This window comes from Ciconia boyciana, chromosome 2 (assembly GCF_034638445.1).
Source record: "Ciconia boyciana chromosome 2, ASM3463844v1, whole genome shotgun sequence".
NCBI classification, from domain to species: Eukaryota; Metazoa; Chordata; class Aves; order Ciconiiformes; family Ciconiidae; genus Ciconia; species Ciconia boyciana.
The window spans coordinates 16077535-16104411 of NC_132935.1; the positions used below are offsets into that span (position 1 = coordinate 16077535).

Consider the following 26877-nt stretch of genomic DNA (forward strand, 5'->3'; position numbering starts at 1 on the left):
GAAAGAAGACCTGGTGTGTTAACCTCCTTAAGGAAGCCATTTGTTTTAAGCTTTAAGGAACTCCATTTGTTTTAAACGAGAGCCTTTTGTTTTGTTTTGAGATAAGTACTCAGCATGGCAGGAGCCAAAGCAAGGCTATGCTATAGACTTTCCAGTAATAACGTGGGTTGGGGTCGCTTTCAGAGTCGCCTTCAAGGCAGTGCTTTTTGTTTGCTGGGTAACGAGAGAGCTAAGCACCACATGCAGCCAGGCTGGTCCCCACGTGCAGCCCAGGCCGGACTCGAAGGTTGCGCTCCGCACCCCCGACCGAACGGCCTCCCCAGGCCGGGCCCGACCACGGAGCACCCCGGGGCGCACAGCCCCGGTCAGGCACACGGACACACCGCAGGCCGGCTGCCCGGCCCGCCAGGCTGCCTGGTCCCCTACAGGCGGCCCCGGACAAGGCTCCGGCCCCGAGCCCCGCGGCCGGGCCCGTGACAGGCCCCGGCGCCGCCGCAGGGGAGCGCGATCGGGCCGGGCCTGCGAACGGGGCCCGCCCCGGCAGCACGCACTGCCATGGCAACGGCGCGCGCCCGCCCAACAACCACTCCCGCCGCTCCCCGGGGCCGCCGGCACAGCGCTGTGGGGCTCGGGGAACCGCGCAGGCGCAGTTCCCCCCCCATCCCTGCCTTGGCCCCGCCCCTCACGCAGCCTGCGTGCCGGTGTCACTCATCCGACCTGTCGTCATCCCCGCTGTCCCGCCCCTTCTCCCGGGCGGCGGACCGGAGCGCCGGGGACGGGCGCATGCGCAGCTGGCCGGTTCCCACTGGGCGCTCGCCTTCTCCGCGCGGAGTGGCGGGGCGGCGCGCAGGCGCAGTGGGCGGCGGCGCGGCCCGGGGGGAGGAGGGGGGGCATTTTAACAGTAAACATCCTGCGATTTGAACGGCTGGTTTGGGCGGCAGGAAGGGCTGCGGCCGCCATCTTGTTTGTTTGAGTGAGCGGCTCGGCTCGGCTCGGGGGAGTGGAGCGGGTACCGAGCCCGGCCTCGCCAGCCGCCGCACCGGACCAGGGTAAGGAGCGGCTCCAGCCGCGCTCGCTCCCGCCGGTCACTCCGGCTCGCTGCCGCCGTCCGAAGGAGCGTGGTGGGGGCCGGCCTCAGCCTGGCTCTCGGGGCGCTGCCGGCCTACACGGGCTCGCTTGCCGGCCCCCTGCGGCTGGGCACGGCCGCGCCGGCTGTTCGGCCGAGCCCTCCCGGCGGGGGCAGGCAAGCGGCAGGGGAAGGGGAAGGCCAAGGCCCGCCTCGCAGCCCGGTGCGCGGCGCCGCCCGGGACTCCCCGGGAGGGGCAGGGCGGCGGGGCCGCCCCGGGACCCTGCGGCGGGGCTGGGGCTGGGGTCGCGGGGCCGGGTGGTTGGGGTGACCTGTGCCAAGGTCGGGCGCAGCGGGGCCCCGTCTGCGGCGGGGCGGCGGCACGGGCAGAGCCCCGGGGGGAGTGCAGTGCCCGGCCAGGGAGGAGGCGGGGGGGGGGGGGGGCGTGTGCTCCGTGATAAGAGACGGTCTGTGAGGCTGGAGCGGTCACACGCGCGGAAGTGCAGTGACCTCCCCGCTTCCTCGGGGGAGCAATGTGTTGGGATCTGGTGGCCGGAATAATGTAGCAGATCCCCAGCTGTGGTTGGCAAAAGGGAGGGCGTAGCTGCGGGGCTGCTGCAGTCTGGGGAGAGGGAGAAGTGCAAAGTTTCATCTTCCTATCTCCTATTTTCTAATGCAATTTAACTTCTCATTTGGATAAAGCAGACTTGAGTGTTCTTGCAATCCTCACTAGTAATATATGATCTACCTTCTAGGCACTGTGACTGTAGATCTGCAAATAAAAGGCCCCTTTAAAAGTGCCTACCTCTTGAAGAATTAAGATCTTACTCTAGCAGTTCCTGTGGACACTCTGATATAAATCTTGCTATAGTTTTTAAGATTTTTCTCTGATCCTGAATGAAAGGCTTCTGTTAAATATAAAATAAGGTGTTGTGTTTTATCAATAACGAAGTTTGGGGTCACTGTGACTTACTGGCATGGCACTGTTTCAGTGGAAGTGGCTTTTTTTAAAATTTAAATAGACACATGGAAGAAAATATTGTCAATTTGGAGAAGTTATCAGTTAGGCCCACATTGTGTGAACGTGTGCAGTAAGGATACACTTTCATTAATCTCTTCCTCAGTAAAACTCGTTACATCAAAAGTGGGGAAACATCAAAGCATTAGTAGGGCCAGGCTTGCATTTTATTTTGTGAAGGTTCATTTCTAAATATTTGACATTCTGTGAAACTTGGAAACACAAAGCCTGCTGATCTAAAGTTTTAACTAGAGAGGAAGTAAGTGTGGTGGGGGAATAAAAGGAGGGCCAAAAAGTTAGTGAGACCTACAATAAACTTAAATTACCACACAATTAAATTAGTCTTATCTTGCTGTCGGGGTTGCTGATATCATGGGATTTCCCACAGAAATGAGAATAGCTGCCTCAGTTAATACATGAGTTAATACATAAGGAATTCTATTCTCTTATTCGGTTTGCGTACATTCAAGAAGTGTGTTAATACATGGTTTCTGCAAATGTATTAGTTTGACTTGGAACCAGAATTGTGCAAAACAGGTTGGGATAATCGAGATAGGGCCTAAAATTAAAAATATTCTTTTCCACTGGATGAGTGGACATACTGAATCTAGGGGCAGTTGCAGTATACCTGCTGAGGTTTAGATATGAAAATGGAGTGGGAGGGGTGAGCAGTGTTCATAGGATTCAATAATCTGAAACTCTATACAATAATCCTGTGTGATCTGCTTTTTGAATTAGTAACTTTAGTGGGGCGCTGGTTCTAGCAATTGGATTATGTAGGTGTGTAGTACATTGTAATTGGAGAAGAGTCAATGCAGTTCCTGTAAAGGAGTGTTGTGTTTTGAGCAATTATAGACCTGGTAGTGCAACCTCAGCCATAGGATTTCAGAAAAAAATGTTGATGGAAAAACCAAGACCTGGACACAAATTGAAAATGCTGTATACATTTATCATAGGTATGTCAAGTTGGACTAGTTCAATTTCTTATGTCCACAAAATCAATTATTGAAAACATGAAATTGAAGTGACTTGTCACTGAACTTCAGTAAAGCTGCAGGTGCCACAAAGAAATATTTTAAAATTCAGAAAAATGTGAATTAACCAGAGAATTATAAAGGTGGTTGAAGGAAGGGGATGAAATAAGGAAGTGCTGAAAAGAGGCATTGAGCTGTAAGGAGTTATTAGTGGAGTTTGTGAAGACTGGTCCTGTGATGAATTTTTTTTTTACCAGGTGTTTAGTGTGCTAATGAAACCTGCTAGTGAGACAACATTAGTAAGTGCCTGCACCAAGAAAGTTTTAGACATGTAAGAAGGACTGTATAGTGAAGGATTATGAGTTAAAATTGAAGAACTCAAAGTACAATTGCAGGGTCAGGGTAATCCTTCTGGACTTCTGAAGTCTGGCAGGGCCAACTCGGACTGCTGCAGGTGCACAGGGTGAGCTCACTCTTCCCCAGATTACCCAGGGCTGGCTTGGCTTAGCAAAACAGAAGCAGGGACAGTGTAGGAAGAAAATAAGTATGTATGGGGAAACCAGCAAAGAGGGGAGATTAAAGGATAGCATAAGAACAAATGAATTAAAATGATTGGCTGATTTTTAAACTGTAGCGTGGAAGTTGTCTGCTGATCAGTGGATGAATGCGGTTCTGGAGTAGCTTTACAGCAGGAACAAAAGTAGGTGACAATGAAACAAATTGAAGGCTGAACTTAACCTGTGAACTGTGTGTATACATAACCTGACCTAGTACGGTAACAGGCAAGTGAATTTAATGGGCTAGAGTGAATCACGGCCAAATTAAAATATGGTGAATATTGTATTTATTGTCTGCAGTATTATTGTCAACTGTTAGTTCCTGAAGCTTCTTTCTGAATGTCTTGAAGGATGGGACTCAAGCTACGCAAGAGTGCTTTTCAGAGTTTAGAAAGTTAGCCATTCTAATATGCAGAAGGATTTTAAGACTTAATATTTGTGAATTGATGGTTAAGATGAAGTTCATAGGTAGCACCTACCCAATTTTGTTGTTGCTTCTTCAGGAGGATGAATTACCAGATACTCAGATGAGAGAATGAAACAGGCAGATTCTGGATCAGACCCTGTGTACTATCTGTATTGTATTAGTTTTGCTTTACATGTTCAGTTACTTTGTGTATAGAATTATTACACTTCTATAGAAAGAAAAATATTAAAAATAAGATTATGCAATTGTTCAGGACCAATTTAGGCAGAGAAACATGAGGACAATTGTGGCACATTGAAGCAAACTTGAAGTTACTTAAAATCAAGTTTAAAGTCTTTTTTAAAAGCGCAATTTGGCAAGATCAGGATTTGGTCCCACCTGGTCTTGTGTGACTACATATTATTTTTGCCTCAGAGCAGTGCAAGCAACACAGAAAAATGAGTAAGTTCTAAGAACAAGTTTTAAGGTCCTGGTTTATATCCAGTCAATTAAAAAACTTAACAGTTATATTTTACCTTATAAGCTTTTTAAGAGCCATCAGCTACCTTTTTTCTTTTGAGGATTCTTATGAGTTGCATTTGCAGCCAATGACATATGTTTTACATGTCTGCATGAGCACTCTGCCACTCCAAGAAACTCTTAGTTCCTTTAACATTCATCCCAGTCTTGAATTATGCCAGAAAATCTATTTCTTCTCCTTTTATGCCACTGCATCAGCATATTGCCCTATGAATTAAAGATCAGACAAAAAAGCCTGAAATAAGGAAAAGGATTATCTGAAAATAAAGAAAAAAATGTGGAGAAAGTGAGAGCAACCATTGGGGCCTGCTTTAAGCAATTGTGCTGATGCTCGAAACAGCAGTAGCTGAACTGCTGCAGCTCCGAACCGTAAAGGTGGGATTGGTACAGTTGGTGTAATCCAGGTATTACCATGCAGGGCAGAGCATCTGCTGGAATTTGGAAGTGGCAGAGACTCATATTGTGACAGGAAATTAGTGCTTCAGGGAATAGAAGTATTATTGGTTAGTAACAGTTCAGATTAAAACACACTTTAAAACCATCTGTAGTTTGATTGTCACTGTTTCTCTTCATGTATTGAAGCAAAAGGGAATATCAAACTCTCATCAGTTTCGCTGTGGCAAGGCTTCATTAATGGATGAAGAGAAACAGACGGGCTCTGTCAGAAGCTAGTTATTTTTGGTGGTTCTTCACTCCAAAAATTTAAGTACCCTGCACATGAAGTATAATCTTCTCATTAGTTTTACAAGAAAGTTTTAGGTTTGATCCATACTCCAGTACTGAGCAGTAGTTAAACCTCGGAAACACCACAAACACACGTGACCACTTACTGTTTCTGTGCCTTCTGTTGGTGCAATGGTTTTCAGCCTCTATTCTTTGATTTAATTGCTAACAAAGCATATGTTTCGAAACCCATTCACATATGTTAAGCCCCCTTATGGGAAGTACTTTGAGTTGGATTGTCAGTTCTTTAAAAGACAGAAAGAAGTTAACAATGTGTCTGTTTAAAAAAAAAAAAAGGAAAAGTTGTGAAATCATTAGCCTTGGTGTGATCGACACCTCAGTTTTTTGGGGAACCTTGCTCCCTCTTAGACAGTTGTTTGTTTTTACACTTGCTATATGGGATTTAAAGTGGTAAGTTGTTTCTGTCTGAGTTGTCCAAATAGCATGATTCCCATTTAAAAGGAAATCTTCAGTATATTTTCAGGGTTACAGTTAACTGTATGTGTGAAGTTTTGTGAAGCCCATGCTATGTATTTTAATGATTGTAAAACATTGGTGAGTAATTGTGCCAAACTCCATGAATCAAAGTACATTCTTTTGCAACTGTTGTAAGTTTTTAGCGGAGTAGTACAAGTGGTTTTGTTAACTGTATGTTTGTGTTTTCCCCTGTCCCTCATACTTAGGGGTAATTTACAGGCCTGCTGTTACCAGAGCAGTGTGTGGTTGTGGTAGCAACTCCAGATACCAAAATGCTGTGCTGCAAAGTTATTATGTCTCTGCATATACAAAAATACTGTGAGGCCTTTGAAAATGCACAAGGGATTGAATTGTCTGCTGGCCTTTGAGACAGTGTGATGTCTTTCAAAAAATACTTGGGTGGGTGGGGGGGAGTAGACTACCTTGCTTTAGATAACTTTTATTGATCAAGAAGACTTCCAAAATTGTTTTGTTGTGCTTCCTATAAAAGCTTGCTCATGTCCATCTTTGTGCAGTGCTGCCCTTAGCACCCCCCCCAGTCAACAGATAAAAATGGCATTTTAACTTTTTGTTAATCTGCAGCTTTGCTATGACTCAAAGCTATCAACTTCACTCCTAAGAGTAGTTTTAATCCTTTCTATCTACTGTGTTAACTCGAGCTGAAGCTGAATATGGCCTTTATTTCCTTTAAATCTTCTCTCCACTGTGTCCATTCTTGGTTATGAACAGAATCAGTGCTCAGCCTGTCAATAAGACAGATAAGCTTGATAATCAGTTCTGTTGTCCAAACAACTCTGTTTAATGCAGCTGAAATTCAAAGCTTTCATCATCTTGCATGTTGAACGATACCTAAGAGTGGGTACAAGTGTGGAGTACGGTACCACTACAAAGATAATTTTCCCTATCCTTTATATTCCTTCAATTCCCATTTATTGAAACACACCTTCCCCCTTCCCCCCCCCCCCGCAAAGGAAAAAAAAAATTATTGGCCTTTACTTTGAGGTCTACCCCTAGATCTACAATTTTTCATTTTTTATCCAGATATCTAGAGGTTGACTTTGCTTCCATTGAACCAGTAATGCCAGTGCTGCTTCTTCCCCTATACTTGTTTTTCTAGCAGTCACAATTGTGCTCCTCTTTTTTTTTTGTGAAGCATACTATATCAACAGCTCTACCCTAGCTGCTTTGAAACTTGTTTCTTTTACCTACAAGTAAATTGATATGGTTTAGGAGTTGGCTTCCTGTGAATCTCTCTCTGGCTGTCATGTTTACCAACGCTTTGTGTTTCCCTGTGTTCCCTATTTGCTTTAAGTTGTGTTGGCATGCATTTGGGAAACACTGGGGGGTTTTTTTATGGCTAGAAACTGATGCTCCTGACACTGGCTCTGCCCAGATTAAACTGACCTGCTTTTACTGTTAGGTTGCTGTGCTTCCTCTGGCAGTTTTTGTATAGGCATGGAGGAGAGAAAAACTGAAATGCACTTGTTGCATCTCTCCTGTTCTTCTCTTTGTTTCTTTTTCCCTAGTTATGGATATTGCTGGAGAAAAAGCTGTTTGTGGAGAACCTTCCACCTCTTTAAAGCAAACTTTTTGTTTTCTTAACTTGTAGTTGAACTGAATCATATGCTTACCTCATGCATGAAATTGGCATGTTTAGATCATAAGACATCATGCTGTTCTGCTTCCCCATCGTTTGATATGTTGGCATCTTATCAGCCGAAAGAAGGTAGTTACTAGATAAGTAGATAAAAGGAAGTCTGTTTTTTCTGGTGAAGGAGAAAGAAGAAAATGAACTTCAGGAAGCTTGGAATAATACAGTCAATTTTCTTACCATTTTTTTAACACTTGAATAAAAAATATGAAGCGTGTCTAAGAATTATGAAATGGAGAGCAGTCTGCTCAGAAATGAAGACATAATTGTACTTTCTGTTTAAGAAAATATGGTGAAGTCTAAAAAGTTTAGGACTATTTTATAATGCTGAATGTTTTACAGAAACAATGTAGAATATATACTGGTATGGTATAGTATAGTAGTAGCTACTGAGTTAAGAGTAGAAAAAAATGGAAGTGGTAGAAAACTACTGTGGACTGAAAACTGAGGCAAGTTTGCATTATATGAGTTGGTATCATGACCATGAAGTTTAATATATTCAAGATTTTTTTTTTCTTGCAGGATGGTAAACATTTTTAAATTATGTAAATGGTCATTGGTTGCTGTTCTTCCTACTTTATCTTTCCTCTGTAATAAATATATATGCTATTACATGGCCACCACTTGCAAGTGTTGGCTTCTTAACTGTTTTATACAAATAGTCTGACCTTAATGATTGAAAAGCAAACATGTGCTGTGCTTTACTGTGGGTAAGGGGTGTGTTTAAAAGGATGTTCCTCATAAAAATATTTTCTAGAAAAAAAATAAATTTGCCTTTCTCTTCACAGGTTTGCACTTTTAGACATCCGGGACCATGTTCTATGCCCACTTTGTCCTGAGCAAGCGTGGGCCGCTGGCCAAAATCTGGCTGGCGGCCCACTGGGATAAGAAGCTAACCAAAGCCCATGTTTTTGAATGTAATCTGGAGAGCAGCGTGGAGAGTATCATTTCACCAAAGGTATCTATTTTACACCGATGTAATGTTATCTTGTAGTGAAAAGAAATTGTGTGTACAGATGGTAGTTACTATTTGGGTCACTGAAACGAAAAATTCTGATTGTTGCTATTTTAAGGGTGGAAAGGTCTGTCCAGATGTGAAATACTCTATTGCCTATTTGATTATAAAGAGTATTTTCTTGTCAATTTTCTAATGTTAAAGTATCATGCAATTTAGTTACAAAATGTTTTGCTTTGTATAAATGGAAGACTTGTATCTTGATGTATGATGCATAATTTAGAAGTAATGTTTGGAAGAGAGGAAAGCCCAGGCTTTCTAAGAAGTAACTTTTAAAGGCCTTATGATGACAGTCTTTCAGTGCTGTTGTTACTGGGAGCTGTAGAAATAATACTCAAGATATTCTTGGTTATGCTTGTGACCTAAGTTCAAAGCATGCTTCTGCTTAGCTACAGCAAAAAGATCTGAAGTATTGGGATAGCTTGTAATGTTACTAGTTACATGAGGATAGTTTTCCATATAATAAAAATACTACATGGTAGCGTAAAAGCCTTGCTTTTGAAGCTTTTAGCCTCTGGTTTTCTGAGAAGTGAATAGATAGCAACAAAACTGTGAAAGAACATAACACTTCTGGATGGCTATTGTGAAACCAGAGGAAATTTTGAGGAACTTGGGGTTTTAAATGTTTTTTTTCCCCTTTACTACTCATGAAAACGAAATTTTCCATTTAAGAACTAGTGGACTGATTCGGTTGTGGCTTTTGTCACTTAACAGATGTCTGAATGTCTTATAAGAAAAGCAACTATTTGAAAAAGAAGGAAAACTTATTTTTATCTTTTCTTTTGGTTGAGACAAATATAACAGTGTTTCTATAATGCTACTCTGGATTTTGGAAGATGCTAAGTATAAGCAAAAAAATGTGTAGTACAATCACAGAGATACTATTCCAGAACAGTGATTTGCTTCAGTGTCAGTCCTGGAAGGATTTAGAAAGAAGATAATGTTCATGGAGTCACTAGTGAGCTGCAGCATTCTTTTAGAAAAAGAAGAAATTGACAGGCACTCTTTCATATATTTAACTTTCATCAGCTGGAATATTCGAAAGACTTTGTATGTAATAAAAATTTTGAATTCTTAGAGTTTGAGGTTAAACCCTGTATGGCTTAATCTTTCTGGGAGACAGTTACTCCATGTACCCTTCAGGACAAGTCTCATGCTCTTTCAGACTAAAGTACTTAAGAGTCCTTCCTTGGAATTTTTTTGTCAGTTTTCTGTTCCCACAGCAGATACTTGATTACATAGTAAAGCAATGAGGTTAAAGAGGAAAGGAACTTAAACTTGTTTTAATGTGGCAGTACTTGTTTATAGACACCCCACATCTTCCACTATTTCTCTCTGATTTTCTCCTTAACTGCAGGACAGAATATGGAGAGGTAACAAATAACAGTTTTTAACCAAATTTTACTTAACTAAATTGTAATTTATGGCTGTCCATATTTTAGTGTTTTTCACTTTTTTCACAATTAAAGTAAGAAAGATGTCAGAAAAAGATGTGGTAAAATGGGTTTTGTCATGTCATCTTTTTTTTTACTAGACAGAGCAGTGTTTGGGAATTCCTGGAGTGAGCTGCTGTTAATTTACTGATATTTGCTAGGTCATCCATAAATAATATGTAGAGTATCATCTTGAACTGTAGACTTTGCGTTCTTTCTTTCTTCAGTTTTCTGCTGATTTTTATACTTGTTTTGGATATTTGATGTTACTGAAAAACTCATGCGAAGCTGACATTTCATTAAAGGAAAAAAGTAAGGCTACATCTAATTCACTGATTGTGCAATATGTTTTTAGGTGAAGATGGCACTTCGAACCTCAGGACATCTCTTGCTAGGCGTTGTTAGAATCTACCACAGGAAAGCAAAATATCTTCTTGCAGACTGTAATGAGGCTTTCATTAAAATTAAGATGGCTTTTCGTCCAGGTATCTGTCTTTAAGCACTCTCTGAAAACTTATGTTGTTATATAATGATATTTATTAAGAAGGCATACAATTATACCTTCCTATCTCTGTGGAAGAATTACATAAAGTTATACACGATTATAGGAGACATTATTTTCTTTAGTGCAGCTTCAGGCTGGCTGTGTGACTAAGTTGTATGCTGAAAAACATCTTTTAATTGAATTCTGAATGAAAACTTTTCCTATTAGTGCTGATTCAGTAAAATCTCAGTTATGATTTTGGCTGTTGTTGGTGTATGATGTTAAATGAAAATATATGCTGCATGGTTTTTACCTTCTGTCACAAGTCTGAAAAAGGCCAGTTGCATGTACTGAATAGAAGCACAGAAGGGAGCTTGTTTCCATCACGGGTAAAGATTGCCTTGCCATGAGTTACAAAAGAAACATAGAAGTAAGCTGGGTTTTTTTACCACTTTCACATTTTAGTTTCTGGAAATAATGTGAACTGTAATGTGTGCAACAAAGATATTTTCCCTTTTGTATGTGCGACACATAACTTGCCCCTCTATTGTTGCTTACTCCAAGATTTTCTGTAAAGATGAGGAGCCATATTAATACCTGAAATAACTTTCCATCCAGCAATGAATTACTTGGCTTACACACAATTGATAATTTTCTTTAATTTTGGCCTAGGAAACTTTTTTCCAACTGGAGTGTAGCTGTGGCAGTGATGCTGCTAGATACTCACAGCTGCTGAATCATATTTTACCTTTTTAAGTTTGAGTGTAATAGATTTAAAAGCTGAACTTAAGGAATACTTTTTTTTTTTAAAAGGCCACTCTTGAAAGCCAGTGCAACAGGAAATTTGAGAAAAGTTAAGGTATATAATGCTTTTATCTTCATTTCCTGATCTTCATGTGGTGATTCAGGAATTGAACTTTATGTAGCTTTCAGTGACGGTTTGTTAACTGTTGCCAACTTTTTGTTTACTCTTGCATTTAACTTTCTCAGGTGATAAGAACACATAAGTTTGTCTAACTTCACAAGGCAATCTGTTTTCCCAGTTTTCCCACTCCCAACAGAGTGCATGTAGAAGACGAAGCGCCTTAAAACAAGATTTACAAAAAGTGGCATGCTGACCTGAAACAAGTTGAGGCACTTGTCTTTTCAGTTTATCAGCTTTGTGGCTTAGGCATTGTCTTGATCCTGTCTGGTCTGAGAATCGTTTACATGTTTTATTTTAAGCAGACAACAGGTAAAAATATTGGATAGCCCTGAAAGGATGGACTAGGTTTCTTTATTCCTAGCCAAGTACCAAAATGGGTAAACTACAGACTCATGCTTGTTCCTGGTCTCTCTGGACAGTGGTTCTTTGATTATCCATTGCGGAGGGGAACACAGCAGGCAGAGTGTTTCTGAAGTATCTGTACCTCAGAATTGCCTGTGTTGTGTGGGTCAGAAGGCAGAACATAGAGCTCAAATCTTCTGCAAATTACAGAAGGAATTGAACCTGCGTTTCCCATGCACTTTCAAGTGTCCTGACCTCTAAGCCTTTGAGTAAAAGAGAGGCACCAGCTACTGGCACTGTTTTTGTGTGATGCCTAATCTGATAGTCATACTCAGAGAATGCCCACTGAATAACAGATTAAGCATCTCAGGAGGACAAGAAAAGGTATGTACGTGGTTTACATAATCCAGCTCTTTTAAATGCAGAAGCCTAAGAGTTTCTATGGCCCAAGTAGAGTCAGTACTGTGCTGGGACTTTCAGAGCTAATTGAACTGACTAAATGACCAGTAGCAAAGTAGTCATACTGTGTTGCCACTGCTTCACCCAAGCCAGGCTGCCATGACTAACATTACCTAAGGTTTCTTCATAGGTGTCTAGCATCGGTTCAATTCAACAATTTAAAGACAAGAAGCTCATGCTGAGAGAACAATGCTGAAGGCACAGGGAAAAATGCTGTCCTTGTAAGGAATGGGAACTCATGTCTGATTGTTCTTCTTTACAGGGGTTGTCGATTTGCCTGAGGAAAACAGAGAGGCTGCTTACAATGCTATTACCTTACCTGAGGAATTTCATGATTTTGACCAACCACTTCCTGATCTAGAGTAAGCTTGGTTTGGTTTTTTTATTTCCATGCAAATGATGTTTGGTTTTAGTTGAGGGGAGAACCTGGTTTTAAACAGCAAACTCATTGCTGAATTAAAAAAAAGTCTGTAGGTAACCTGTATTCTTAAGTCTTTTAATATACCAAGCAAGTATGCAATCATCTTTGTATTGATTTTAAGTTCATAGTAGCATGTAATTTTAACCGAAGTTAAAGCTGTCCTTACAGAAGCTTTTGAAAAACTTAGATATGTATTATCAGTTTCTTTTTTCTTCTGTGCAGGGCACTCCTACATCACATATGTTCTCAGGTTAGACAAGATTAGTTTTATGGAAATGTCCTTGTTGACCTTCAAGTGGCACTTCTAATTCTTAAAACTTTTTAATACTAATAGATGACTTTTAAACATAATAACAAGTATACAGCTTGAATAGTTCTTGATCTTTAAAAAATTGATGTTACCCTTTTGGATTATCCATAATGGAATTTTTGGGATACACTTCGCTTTACTTAGTGTTCTATTTGGTTTATATTCAAATTAAAGTATATACTAATGTGAAACTACATAAAAATTCTGAGTTATTCTAAGAAATGTACCTTAACACACCACAGAGTGTTAAGTTGCTACTGTTACTAGATATACTTTTTGATAAATTATATTACTAGCTTTTGAAGTTGAAGGAGGGGAAGTCTGTTCTTAGTTATTGATTTGGCCTTTAAAATTAGTGACCCAACATAGCAAGGAGTAAGAGAGGTTACTGATACATTTCCCAGAAGCTAATGCAATTTGAATGATAGGGTTTAACCATGAATGTTCTTACTGTTTTAAGTAGTGTTTTCTACTCTGTATTTACCATCAGTTTTTTCATTAATTGACTTAAATGTATAGTGTACTTTTTAGGAGTTGATTTCACATTTATCTAAGCAGGCTTTATTTGGTTTTTTGTTTGTTTTTTTTAATGGAGATTTTTAATAATTGCCTTCTGTTTGTTTAAGTGATATTGATGTGGCCCAGCAGTTCAGTTTGAACCAGAGTAGAGTGGAAGAAATTACAATGAGAGAAGAAGTAGGCAACATCAGTATCCTCCAGGATAATGACTTTGGTAAAAATCTCATTTATTATTATGTGTTACTAAGGTAGTTTTGGTAACTGTAAAGTTATTGTTTTGCAATTACTATGGAATTCCCGCTGAGTACAGAACAAATTAGATCAAACATGCTGTGTTTCCATACATTTAATTTTTAATTTGTACATGTCAGTTTTTCCAAAAAGCCTGTCCTCTAGTATTCACAAGCGTCTAGCTGCCTACATAAAGCTGAAGAATATTCAGTCAGGTTAATTAGTGAAATACTATGTCAATTATAATTTTCAAAACATGGTGAATATTCAAGTCACCCATTTCTAAAGCTGAAGCAGTCAGTGGTGACTATTTACTTCTTTCAGTATCTTTTCAAGGACAGCGTTCTGAGATCTGAATCAAAGCCTGAAGACAGTTGTATTTGAATATCTGGTTTCCAGAGTACAATAATGTAATCCATAATTTAGTAATCTTTTTGAAAGTATAATCTAGGTATTGATGGTGGTGTTGATTTGGTATTGGTTTGCTCTCTGTGCGTGAAGCCCAACCTCGAGGTATAAGGTACATTTTTTTTTTAATTCCTTGGAATTCTTTGGTTTCAGTGCAGCCAAAATTTAGTAGGATCTTGCTAAAATCGGTTCAAATAAGTATAATAAAATGCTCTGAAGAGGAGATGGGTATTTTTATAATTGTTTGAACAGTATTTTCACTATGGTATTGCTGGGCGTAATTCCTTACACCTTGTCATTAACTCTGCAATTAAGATAACTTGAAATGAAGTTTCGTCTTACATTTGGGCCTTTGCTGATTGATTAGCTAGGTCTCTTGCATCTTGGTTCTTCAGCATTTATAGCAATGAAATCGTATTCTTGCAGGTGACTTTGGTATGGATGATCGTGAGATGATGAGAGAAGGTAGTGCATTTGAGGATGACATGCTAGTGAGCACTAGTGCTTCCAATCTCCTACTGGAACCTGAACAGAGCACCAGTCACCTCAATGAGAAATCTAATCACCTGGAATATGAAGACCAATACAAAGATGATAATTTTGGAGAAGGAAATGATGGTGGAATATTGGGTATGTTTGAGAAATTTGTTTTTCCTCTGTCCTACCTTGTGCCTCAATAATTAGTTCTTGGAGGGGATGAGGGGAGGTTGTTTCCTTTGTTGCCAAGGTACCTTTCTAAGTTATGCCTTCAGCAGTGGAATTCTGTTTTGTGAGTGCTACAGCAATATAGATGATGTGTAGCATCTTAACTGTTGGCATATTTCAAAGGAAGTAAAAATAAATCATCCAGAGTTTCTCCATTCTATATGTAACGTTCTTTAGAGAAAAATCAATATGCAACTCTTTTTTGACTCCTTCCAAGGGTTTGTTTAATATTTTGAGAATTGTATTAAGTGCTGCTCTGTGCAGTACTTAGAAACCTAGTAAGATGCAAATATGTGGCAAGTGTATTGTAATAAAGGTTATCTGTAAGCTCAAAATTTGAGCTTAAATGCGCCTTGAAAAAGCACTCCTAATTGCTTTTGTGGCAGCATTGAAAGTATAGGTTTCTCTAACCTTTGCGCTATCTTTGTGTTGTCATAAATTTGTCTGTACTTTATAAATCTGTCTATACTTGTTTCATGAATTTGTGGATGCAAAACTGATTCTTTCACGTGGTTGTTTCAGATGACAAACTTCTCAGTAATAATGATGGTGGTATTTTTGATGACCCACCTGCACTCTCAGAAAGTGGAGTAATGATGCCAGAGCAACCTCCGCACGATGATATGGATGATGATGATAATGTATCAAGTGAGTATGATCCAGGGCTAGATGTAGAATTACTTGTTTTCAACAAAATTCATTGGGATTCTAATTCCTTAAAAGCATGTTGAGCTCAAAAGCGTGAAATGTGGTAAACCACTTTAAAGTGTGGAGGAGGGAATGGGAAGGGTAGCACAGTTTCTTGATGTTTTGACATAGTGCAAGATACTTGTTCTAATTGGCAGTGGGCGGACCAGACAGCCCGGACTCGGTAGATCCAGTTGAGCCGTTACCAACTATGACTGATCAGACAACACTTGTTCCCAATGAAGAGGAAGCTTTTGCTCTGGAGCCTATTGACATAACTGGTGAGTACACTATTTGGGAATATTTTACTTGGGTCATCAGAGACCACCTTAGCTTGATGGAGTGGAAATGAATGTCTAGCACTGCTGCTGACTTCTTCTCAGCTGGAAGAGAAACCAGGGAGCAAGTGCTGAATTCCTTTTATTCTAGCGGTAGCCTTCCAGTACTTTCCAGGTAGGTAGCTTGCATTGATGGTCTTGAAGGGTACTAGTTCATAGTTTCTGCAGTCAGTACAGTAGTATACTGTAGCTTTTGATAAACATGGTAGTTAAAATACAATGAGTTGGAATAGAACTCATCATGTCTTTAATTCTAATACAGTATCTGTAGTGCAGCACAGTTCTCGATATACTATGTTTGATGGCCAGGAGTGACTGTTTACACTGAGAATGGGTGCTCTTCCAGTGATGCATAGCTTTAATGAATTGCTGAATTCAGGAGATGCATCTTTGTACTTGAAGTTCTACTAAAGAGTGAAATTCCTTGTCTTTTTCTCTAATGCAAGACACTTTCTTATTTTAACTGGTAATGTATTTGGCTCATTATAAACAGATCCCTGCTTTATTAACAACAAAAAAAAAAAGATCTGGAAAAAATGTAGTTTGTCCTGTGTTTTCAGACTGAACTCCAGGCCCTGGTTTACTGCTTGGCCAATTAAAAAGCCCTAGCACTGCCCTCTGGCGGCAAGCTAGCAACAGAGGTCCTAGCTGATCAGCTGGGACCAGCAAAGACAGCGTTTGCCAGAGCTTCAGGGTCTGCTGCAGAGTGCCAGGCTGTAAGCAATTTACAGTAGAATCATTCTAGAGCAGGATGAGAGGTACAGGTAAGATAACCACCCACATTAACACTGCCAAAGCTCAGATAGGGCTTAGGGGAAAAGCTTGGTGTGGTATTTTGACTCTTTGGTCAGAGGGACCTTACATCTCAGGGGTTTGCTCCTGAAGAACACCAGTCTTACAAGCAAGCCATGAGGGAGGGAGACATGTGAAGCTGAGGACATTGAGGCTTAGGTAGATTCAGTAGAACTACAAGTATACACAGAATAATTTAGGTTATGGGACAACATTTGTAGTGTTTGACCTTTCATAGTGCTTATAGCTTTTCATTCCTTCTCCCAAAGCTAACGTTGCCTTAGGTTCTTGAGGCAGCTTTATATATGGGCAAATAAGACCTATAGAGAACCTGCAAGATTATTCTGCAGTGTGGTATCTGTTTGAGCTAACCTTCATTACTTGCTAAAAATCTCAACAGTCAAGGAAACCAAAGCAAAGAGGAAGAGAAAGCTGATTGTGGACAGTGTGAAAGAACTGGATAGCAAGACTATTCGAGCCCAATTAAGTGACTACTCTGATATTGTTACTACTTTGGACTTGGCACCTCCTACTAAGAAACTGATGATGTGGAAAGAAACTGGTGGAGTTGAAAAGCTTTTCTCTCTGCCTGCACAGCCTTTGTGGAATAACAGGCTACTGAAGGTAATGTTTTTGTGCAGGTTCATTTCTAAATGGACTATATTCAGGATTGTGCCTCATATATAGTAAACATCAGCGTATAAATAGTAATATAGTGATAGCAGTGTTCATAATTTAAAAAAAAAACCCTCATTAAAACAACTAAGATAACACCAATGCGTAAAATATTTATCAGTTACAGAAATAAATTATTTTTTCTTTAATGTTACTACTGTTGGAGAGCAGCTTAAAAAATGGAAAAGGAAGATGGCCCATAATTACTTGATCTGAAATGAAATTAAGGACACTGAGAACTACAGTAGTGAATAATGTAACCTTTCCCCTGTAGCTCTTTACTCGTTGTCTTACACCCCTGGTACCAGAAGACCTAAGAAAGAGGAGGAAAGGTGGAGAAGCTGACAACCTTGATGAGTTCCTTAAAGACTTTGAAAACCCAGAGGTTCCCAGAGAGGAGCAGCAACAACAGCAGCAGCAACGAGATGTCATTGGTTTGTATCTTGCCAAAGATGCTCTGCTTTCCCTCGGAGCTTCTTTTTCTCTTTTGTTTGTGCTTTATATTAAGTGACCAAAGATTATGAATTAAGCGAAGAGCTTTGTAATGGTTGTTTAGTTTGATATACAGTCTGTGACTTAAAATAGCTTTTTTCCTAGAAGTAGAAGACATTTAGAAATTCAGTTTGATCCAGTGGATTAAGTGGGTATTGAATTGGGTTGTATGCACATCTGTACCAATTCTGTTTAAGTTACTGCAAAAGCTATGCAGGCTGTTAAGACTGCTCAATTCTAAATTAATAGCAGATTGGACTTAGTAATGTAATTTGAAACTGTACCAAAGTATCTAAAACTGGGTTTGTTGTGGAATATAGATGAGCCTATTCTGGAAGAACCAAGTCGTTTACAAGAATCAATGATGGAAGGCAGCAGAACCAACCTGGATGAATCTGTTATGCCACCCCCACCACCTCAGACAGGTGTTAAACGCAAACTGCAGCAAGTAGAACCAGAGCCAGTGTTACCTGTGAGTAAGACTTTGTTTGTTTGGGAGAATGAGAAGTGGGTAGTATCTTTGAGCAGGCAGTGACACAGATTTGAGGCACTACCGTTCTGTGGTGTTGAGATATGCTGGAGTGGTATCACCGTCTTTGTCCCTGGGTAGTCTCTACGGTGTTTTTCTTAAGTGGAAAGCTTACTGAAACATCTAAAATGCATGTAGGATAAAGAAATGGCACTGTTTCCTCCAGAAAACGTCTTCAAGGAGTAAAGTGTATTTCTTACAAAGCTACCAAGTTCTTCTTGGCAAAAGTGTATGTGAAGTGTTCTTCTTGGCAAATGTATATAGCTTGCACTGAGGAAGAAAAGATTGTGCTAGCTGCACAAACTTCCTTTTTAAGATAATCCTAGTGTTCAAGGGTTAAGGGTTCAAAGAAAAACTTCGATCTTCAGGAAAGATTTCCTAGTTGAGTTATGAATAGACTTGGAAACTAGCTCATATCTACCTCTTCTGTAAAAGCTGTGATGCAGTGTGAAAGGAAACCACCTTTGTGAAGAGGAGAGGAAATGGCCAAAATGAAAGGTGTATTCTTTTTCTGAATGCTTACCTCATGAGAACAGTCCTGGTTTATGCTGTCTTTCTCATATTTGTGCATTTTTAACCCCATTTTTCACATGTTGCTTGGCTAACAGGTTGTGCACTGTAGAGTGAGACTGTTAGATGTTACATTATCTTATTAAAAAGGGTGGCAGCTGCTGCTCCTCTTGGCCATGTCATTGGGTGAAATTGGCATTGACTGTCTGTACTTTGTGCCGAAGTCAATGCTGTTGGTGTGTGTCAGGAATTCTTTGATCACACCAACCAGATCAGGCCTCTAGCAACACACCTGCAGCGATACCTGCTGTACAACTCTAAAACAAAAGTTATTTGGAGCTATTTTAGAATGTATGTGTAGAAACAGTTTCAGGTGTCAAGGTAACTTTACTGGCAAACACTTAACTGTGTATAGATTGAGGGGGAGAATACTATATATTAATTTTAATAAAACTGACTACCTAAATCCTCTTAAGATGAAAATCCAGAAAAGCTGTTTGATATAAATAACTTCTGAGAATGATACTTGAGCACCAGAGTCACTCATACGTTTTTGGAAACTTTACAAAGTACTTACTTTTTAATTCCTTCATGCTTGTATTGCAAAGAACAACATTTTGATATTTTGAGGATGTCTTGTTCCAGTGAGTTAGTGTGTTCATGTAGCACTGCATCTGGTTACGTGGGATTTTAAAGTTGCGTGTGCTGATCCAAGAAATGAGATCAGTAGTTTGGATGGTGGACTAAGTGAAGTTTATTGGAAAGCCTTTTTCCTTACAGTGGTATCATAATTTCTGGTTTGAGTAGAATCTAAAGGATTAAAAATACATGTATGGACAGCAAAACAAAATTATTTACTTTTCATTTTCCAAAAATGAAAAATTCTGACAAATGGCTAAGATTAGAGACTTGGATTTTGTGAAATTGGTTTGTAGCATCAGCATTCTATTGTAAAAGCACTGATAAGATGATGCTATCAGTATAACTGTATTTTGTACTCTTAAAGCATCCACCATCACAACAGCTGGAAATACCACCTGTAGAAATGCCTCCAGAGGAGCCCCAAAACATCTGCCAGCTAATACCAGAGCTAGAACTTCTGCCAGAAAAAGAGAAGGAGAAGGAAAAGGAGAAAGAGGAGGAGGAAGAAGAGGAGGTAAGAACTCTATGTAGAAAGAGTTTGTGTTCCCCAGCGCTGTTTGACTTTGGATTCATTAAATGGCTTAAGAAAGAAATCTTCAGCCCTTACTTGGGAAATGATAACCTTTGGAAATGTAGATTTTAAAATTATTCCATGACCATTTTATATTATTATTCCATTTTCTAAATTGCATATACATTCTGCTTTGAATTAGAGGGTTCTCCTGTTCTCACACATGGTTGGATTAAACCACTCTGTTTATGATGCCTTATACAAGAAGTTTTGAACTTAATTTTATGGTTCCATTTTAAATAGTTCATGCCACTTAATAAAAGTAGATTTTTTTTTAAGAAAACCATCCATGTCCTAAAATGTGATAACTGAAGTTGTTTTGTAGCTACAATATTTACTATTCTGTGGATATCAAACCAAATGTCATTGCTGCTTTTTATTTTACACACAAAATGCATAATATTAAATTAGTTTAAGAACTCTTTTATTGTTGGAAAAAGAATGTATCTGGACATGTGAAGTTTTCTTCTGTAACAAGTCACATGTACAAAGAAATGTGAATTACTTTAGTCAATTACTTTAGTCAAGCTGATTTTCCTAGCAATGTAAAAAGCTGTTAGAATAGAATATTTTCAGTTGGAAGGGACTTACAATGATCATCAGTCCAGCTGCCTGACCACTTCAGGATGTTGCTGGACACAGAGAAATGTTACTTCAAAAGCAGTACAATGAAGAAGAAGAAATACATTCTGACTTAATTTTGAGGAAGAAAAAAAAAAATTGGCCAAACAGTTTTTCTGCACAGTTTGATGTTCTTGAGTTAAGGCTGGAAAAAAAGCAGATACTGCTTGCATGTGTCGCTTTCATGGTAATTTTTAATTGCTGATTTGAAGAAAGTTCTTATTTTAAAAGCCATATATAACACATCTTCCATAAACAAGTACTGTTCTGTGTAGGCGAGTGCTTCGTAGGACATGGGGAGCTGAGTCGTTACAGCCGGCCTCTGCAGCTTTTAGCAACAACCTCTTTTCCTTTTCAGCGGTTCTGTTTCCACAGTGAAATGAGAACATGTCTGTGTTTATTAACGTTTGCAAAATAAAAGCATGTTGATACTGTGTTCAGTACTAGCAATCCTAGATTAAAGTGTCTCTTCTCATTCAGCTGTCATGACTGAACTTCTTTGTTTTACTAATTGTCAGCATAACATTTTGAGGTATAATCATAGTGGCAGGTGACCTTACTATGGTATATCAGCTTACATGTGTGTCTTCTGTCCCACTTCCTGGCTCTCCTAGATGTATCCTGTGACTCAAGTTGTCTAAACCTTCTGGGTTGATGAAAAGAAAAAGCTGCAGTGATATCTAGAAATACCTCTTTCATTTCATAATTCAGTGGATGAAAAGATTATTGTTTTGTAAATGTGTGAATTCTCACTGCTTGCAGGAAGAAGATGGCACAGGGGGTGATCAGGATCAAGAAGAAAGGAGATGGAACAAGAGGACTCAACAAATGCTTCATGGACTTCAGGTACACATGATAATTTGCTTTCTCTTAAAGTAGCTTTTCAGTGTGCCCACTGACACTTTTGCCCTGACTTAAGAGGTTAAAGAGCTTTCTTTGCAGTAGATGTTACAGACTTAAAATATCAGTTCTGTCTTAGAGCGGAAAAAAATGCTTGTAATTGATTAAATCATAATATAATTGTCACTTCAAATGTTCTTTGGAAAAAAAATTTTCACTTAAGTGTTTTTCAGCCTTTATGTCTACACTTGGTGTGCAAGTAAGGCTCCCAGAAATTCAAATTTTAAAATAATTGGGTTTGATTGTGTGTTTAATGAAAAAAGGTGCATTGTTTAGCACCTCTGACTTTGTACTATGTGACCCTAGGCAAACCCCATCAAGGCCTAGGGAAAAAACATTTTACAGGATGTTTACTCCCAGCTAGGCTAGTTTGAAAACTTCCATGCTATGATAAGCTGAATCTATAACAACTGTGGGAATCTGACCTTGGCTGAGGTGCAGCATTACTTTTCAGCATGTGGCTTCAGTCTGCACAGACAGATAATCTAGGATGGATTCTTGCTTGCTAGAACTGAAGAGCTTTTTTCTGATAAGATAATTGAACACCCCTAGTATACATTTGAACCTAAGTGCAAACTGCTGTCTGTTTGCATATAGGTCTCTGTGTAGTTCATGTATTCTTGGACTACCTTTGCCTTTCAGTCTAGTTTGTGGTTCCTACCCCTTTGTTCCCTTAAACATTTTGACAGCTCCTGAGATTCCACTGTCACTGAAGTGTTTCAGTTCCATCTCTCTAAGCTGTGGTTTTTTGTTTTTTTTTTTTCAGTCATCCTTACTTTTTTGTGAAATTAATAGGGTCCATCTCTGCTGATAAAAGCTCATTGTCATTATTGAACTTCCAGTATAGTGGACTGGGGAGGGGATGCTGCTGGGTTTTCAGTAAACTGCAATTTAGTAGTATTTCGTATTCTATTTAAAGTTTCTCAAAAGTATGATATAATCAAGCAAAAGCTTTACATTTCTGGAAAATGTTACTGGAGTGTTATCATAAGAATTACTTATATCTCTAAACAATGAAACCTTAATTTTAAACTAAATAGCCTTTATGACACTTAAATACACTTAAATTTAGTTCAGATTATATTGTAAACTAATGTGATTTAAGTAGTTCTTTTGCACACCTGCAAGAATTCTGCTAGTTTAAGATTGTTTTAAACTGTTGTTGTGGTTTAACCCTGGTAATCAGTTCAGCCCCACACAGCTGCTCACTCACTTCCCCCCCCCCCCCCCCCCCCCCCCGCAGTGGGATGAGGGAGAGAATCAGAAGGGTAAAAGCAAGAAAACTCATGGGTTGAGATAAAGACAGTTTAATAGGTAAAGTAAAAGCTGCATGCACAAGCAAAGCAAAATAAGGAATTCATTCACTACTTCTCAACAGCAGGCAAGACATTTAGCCATTTCCAGGAAAGTAGGGCTTCATTACACATAATGGTTACTTGGGAAGACAAATGCCATAACCCCAAATGCATGCACACACCCCTCTTCTTCCCCCAGCTTTTACTGCTGAGCATGATGTCTTATGGTATAGAATATCCCTTTGGTCAGTTGGGGTCAGCAGTCTCAGCTGTGTGCCCTCCCAACTTCTTGTGCACCCCCAGCCTACTTGCTCCAAAACAAAAACATTTGCTCCTATCCAAAACATAGCACCATATGAGCTGCTGTGAAGAAAATTAACTCTGTCCCAGCCCAAACCAGTACAACCGTTGCTTAAAAGTAACTTTTAAAGTATACAGATGTTTAGTCGGTAATGTGTAATGTTTTCCTCTCTGAATGTTTCATCACAATTTCTGAAAAGAGCTTTTTTCAAGTCTTTCTTCCATATGCCCAAAAGAGCATCACACTGGATGGCTGAAACATTAAGTCTGTAATGAGATTCGGAGTTAAGATCTGTTTAATATAAAGTAATTTAGTTTGGCCAGCCTAATATCTTTTCATCTAGTAGATATTCCAGAGCAGACTGTTCTGTTTTAAATTGAAGACATCAGTTGTTGTTCTAGCCAGCAAACAGATGTATTTTCCTGAATTTTTTTATATTCTGGCCAAGACTTTGAAAAAATGTAAGCGACTTTGGGTACTTAGTTTCAAACAGAGGAGTTTTAGAGATAAACAGGCTTTCACCTTGGGAAAATCATGCATCTTTTAAAGAACCTTAGCTCTTGAAATTTTGTTTTAAACAATAGGTCATGATTATTTTTGGAGTTATTTTTATTTTGAAAATAAAAAAGGATTTTTTATTCCTATTTAAAAAATATTTGTCCTGTAGTCAAAAAAGACTGGCTAGCTGTTGGTGCAGAAAGAAAATTTTGTGCTATACTACAGTGTTTCTGCAATAAGTTGCACAGATTCAAGATTGATTTTTTGCACATCTCTGGGAAGCCTGCTTGGTTTCATTTAGATAAGATCCATATAGAAATTTTCATGTACGTGTTGTAATGTCCTCATCCAATGTCCTGTCCTTCCCAATCCCTCACAGTGTCCTGGGGGTGACAACAAACAATCTTGCCAACAGACATTCTTGTTTGTATGTAATTCTCTATTTAATTTGTGGTATCGATGTTTGTGTTTTTCAGAGAGCTCTTGCTAAGACTGGAGCGGAATCTATCAGTTTACTTGAGCTGTGCAGAAATACGAATAGAAAACAAGCAGCTGCAAAATTCTACAGTTTCCTGGTACTTAAGAAACAGCAAGCTATAGAGCTGACACAGGAGGAGCCTTACAGTGACATCATTGCAACACCTGGTCCCAGATTTCATATTATTTGAATGGTTAGATATAGCAGAGCTAGTGTCCGTTTCACTAGTGCGTACATGTATTGCCCCATCTGTAGGGCCCACAAGATCATTGCAGAAAATTTAGATTTTATTGTCTGTATAAAGTCTTTGGTTTTCTTTTTGGGTTATTTTGGTTTTTGTATTTTAAATTTACCACTTAAATTTTTAGTGAAACTGCTGGGGTGGGTGACTTGAGTTTCAACTGCAGAAACCAGACAGCTCAAGGACCCAGACGAAGATTGTTTTAACAACTCAGAGCAGATTTGTGCAATATTGGTGCATGTAATGTTGAGTATCGATGAAAATGTCTTACGATAATTTGACTAGTTGATTCAATAGTGACATTTTTAACCTATACAAGTAAACCTGAATGGCCAACCTATTGTCTGATTAAAAACTTTGCCAAACTCGTCTAAAATGTTCGGTCTGCTTCTCATAGTAGTGGGTTTTTTTCCCCTTCCCTAGATCTTTGTGCATACTGTGGGTCTCTTAAAGCTGCCAATATGAAAGGTAGTGCCTGATATGTCAGCTTGCTTTGTCACTGCATTTTTGCAGTCAGATTTTTGTAGCCCTTGATGCTAAGGGGAAACGGGTGTCTGTGGAGAGCACTTCCTCTGCGTGATACTATTGCATACATGAAAGGACGGAACATGTGTTAAGCATTTTAGACGAAACATTCCTTTTCACTTATCACCTCATTATGGTCCACTACTGATAATGGCTAATTACTGTTAATAAGCATCAAATAAAAACTCTAGTCATTTCATTTAAACCTTTAAGATATCAAAATGCTTTAGGTTTCTTAGAACTGTATATAAACTCCAGACTTTTTAAAACAGACTTCTAGATTGTAAATTATCTGATTTTTATTAAGCAGGCATATGAAGATAAGAATAAGAGAAGTTGAACAGATTGCCTTTGTAAAGATGCTAAATTCACATACCACCTGTATTGAAAGGGCAACAAACTTGAATATACAGTACAAACGGGCACAGTTCCACTTAATTGTGTAGTGTATTAATGGCTCTTTGGATATATTTATGGTTTTAGTATCAATTTTTCCAATAATGCCCACTCCTGTCTTCAAAACATTTTATCAGTTTTGCAAAAGTCCCATTTGATTTTACTTACAGTGAATGAAGCTTTACTGTTAGACCTGGTAGCACCAGAAATTATGTGAATATGTTGATTATGGAAACCTGTCTTAACTTTTTTTTAGGGCAAAATTATTCACACTGAAGGTTCTGGTTTTAATGTTGGCACTTTTGTGAAATAATTTTGGGACTATGAAATTTCAGTGTATACTCAACTGTAAAATTATGTGAATGTTTAAAAAAAATCTGAGACTACATGATGACCATGTTTTAATAATCCTTGAAAAAGTTAATTGTATAAAGTTACTGCAGCTTTATTTTCAACATGATGTGCCTGTAAAACCATGATTTTCCCCTTTGTAAAAAGAGACATTGTAGATAACTTGAATGTTTAATTATAGAAAAGGTCATTAGTTTCTTGTTACACATTTTTAGTCTGTTTTTGTTGCTTTTCAAGGTTAATATTCTTGAAAATAGTTGATGCTGTTATGTATAACTTTTCTAATAAAAGTTGTGTTATAAGCTGTTATGTATTAGCTCTGTATCTTGTTTGAACACCTTTCACTTATGTAGTAGGGACCTAGCATTTACAGGTTGCTTGGTTTGGTAGTGGGAGTGGGAGTGGAAGTGTAACGATTTAGCTCTGAGAGATTTAAAGCTTGAATACGTAAATAGATTTCTTGCCATTAGGAAGGAAGAGTTATTTTACTGGCCGTACTGTGGTTTTGTTCAAGCATTCTATGCTAGGAATGTCTGTGCGGAAAATTAGGGGAGACTGTCTATAAAATGTGATTCATCTCCATGCCAGTCCCTTCTGAATGCCAGAATATATCCAGCTTGAATTCTGCTAGCTCTACTGTTCCCTTCTAGAATTGCCTCTGCATGTGGGTATGTCAGTGCTTCTGAAGTTACATGCTCGTGGTAGATCCAGACACTTGGATCCAAGCCTGTAGAAGCAGTGCATCTCCCATGGAGTCACTCGGGTTACCTGCAGAGCTTGTACCGAGCGTGGGGTAACACATTCTCTCCGACATGGGCTGTCTCTGGAAGTTGGAGAACCAGCCTGGATCCAATAAGCTGCCTTAATCTGGGCCCCACACAAAAGTGACTCTCCTGCTTTCAAGACGCCTGTGGAAGCAGTTGGGCGGATTTTGTTGTGCTGTAACTCTTGCGGGATGCAGGCTGGCCTGTGTTGAGCTAGCCTGAGTGTGTGCGTATGTGTACAACTTGCCTGCATCAGAAATAAGGACTTTATTTTTCATTCCTTTGGTTAAAGCTCTGTAAGGGAGAGAAGTATGGGGACTCAGGTACTCGGGCTACAATGAAAGGTAGCTTTTCTGCCTTTTTCTTCTCTTATATCAATAATCTAGGCCATTTTTATCATCGGTTTTGCTCATTGTTACACCACTGTGATCAGCACTCATGACAAGCTGATTTTGCACAAATGTATACTCCTGATGAAACTAAATATAAACTGAGGCAGTGAATGCAAGCTCTGCTTTATAACGTACAGGATTTGTTACTAGTTTTGAACATGGCCTGCAAGCAGTACTGACAGACTTACATTTCTTGAAGAGCAGGCTTTGCAGTA

General features: G+C 39.3%; 1 protein-coding gene across 1 annotated transcript; it reads left to right on the top strand.

Moving 5' to 3' along the window:
- Window positions 1–899: 899 nt before the first annotated feature.
- RAD21 (RAD21 cohesin complex component) lies at window positions 900–25815 on the top strand. The gene is made up of 14 exons (XM_072851994.1): window positions 900–1049; window positions 8201–8370; window positions 10216–10345; window positions 12333–12432; window positions 13428–13534; window positions 14386–14589; window positions 15187–15312; window positions 15510–15632; window positions 16882–17105; window positions 17431–17590; window positions 17969–18120; window positions 19694–19843; window positions 21284–21367; window positions 23992–25815. The coding sequence occupies exons 2-14, from the start codon at window positions 8227–8229 to the stop codon at window positions 24181–24183; spliced, it is 1896 nt and encodes a 631-aa protein (XP_072708095.1). The 5' UTR covers window positions 900–1049; window positions 8201–8226; the 3' UTR covers window positions 24184–25815.
- The last annotated feature ends 1062 nt before the right edge of the window (window positions 25816–26877 follow it).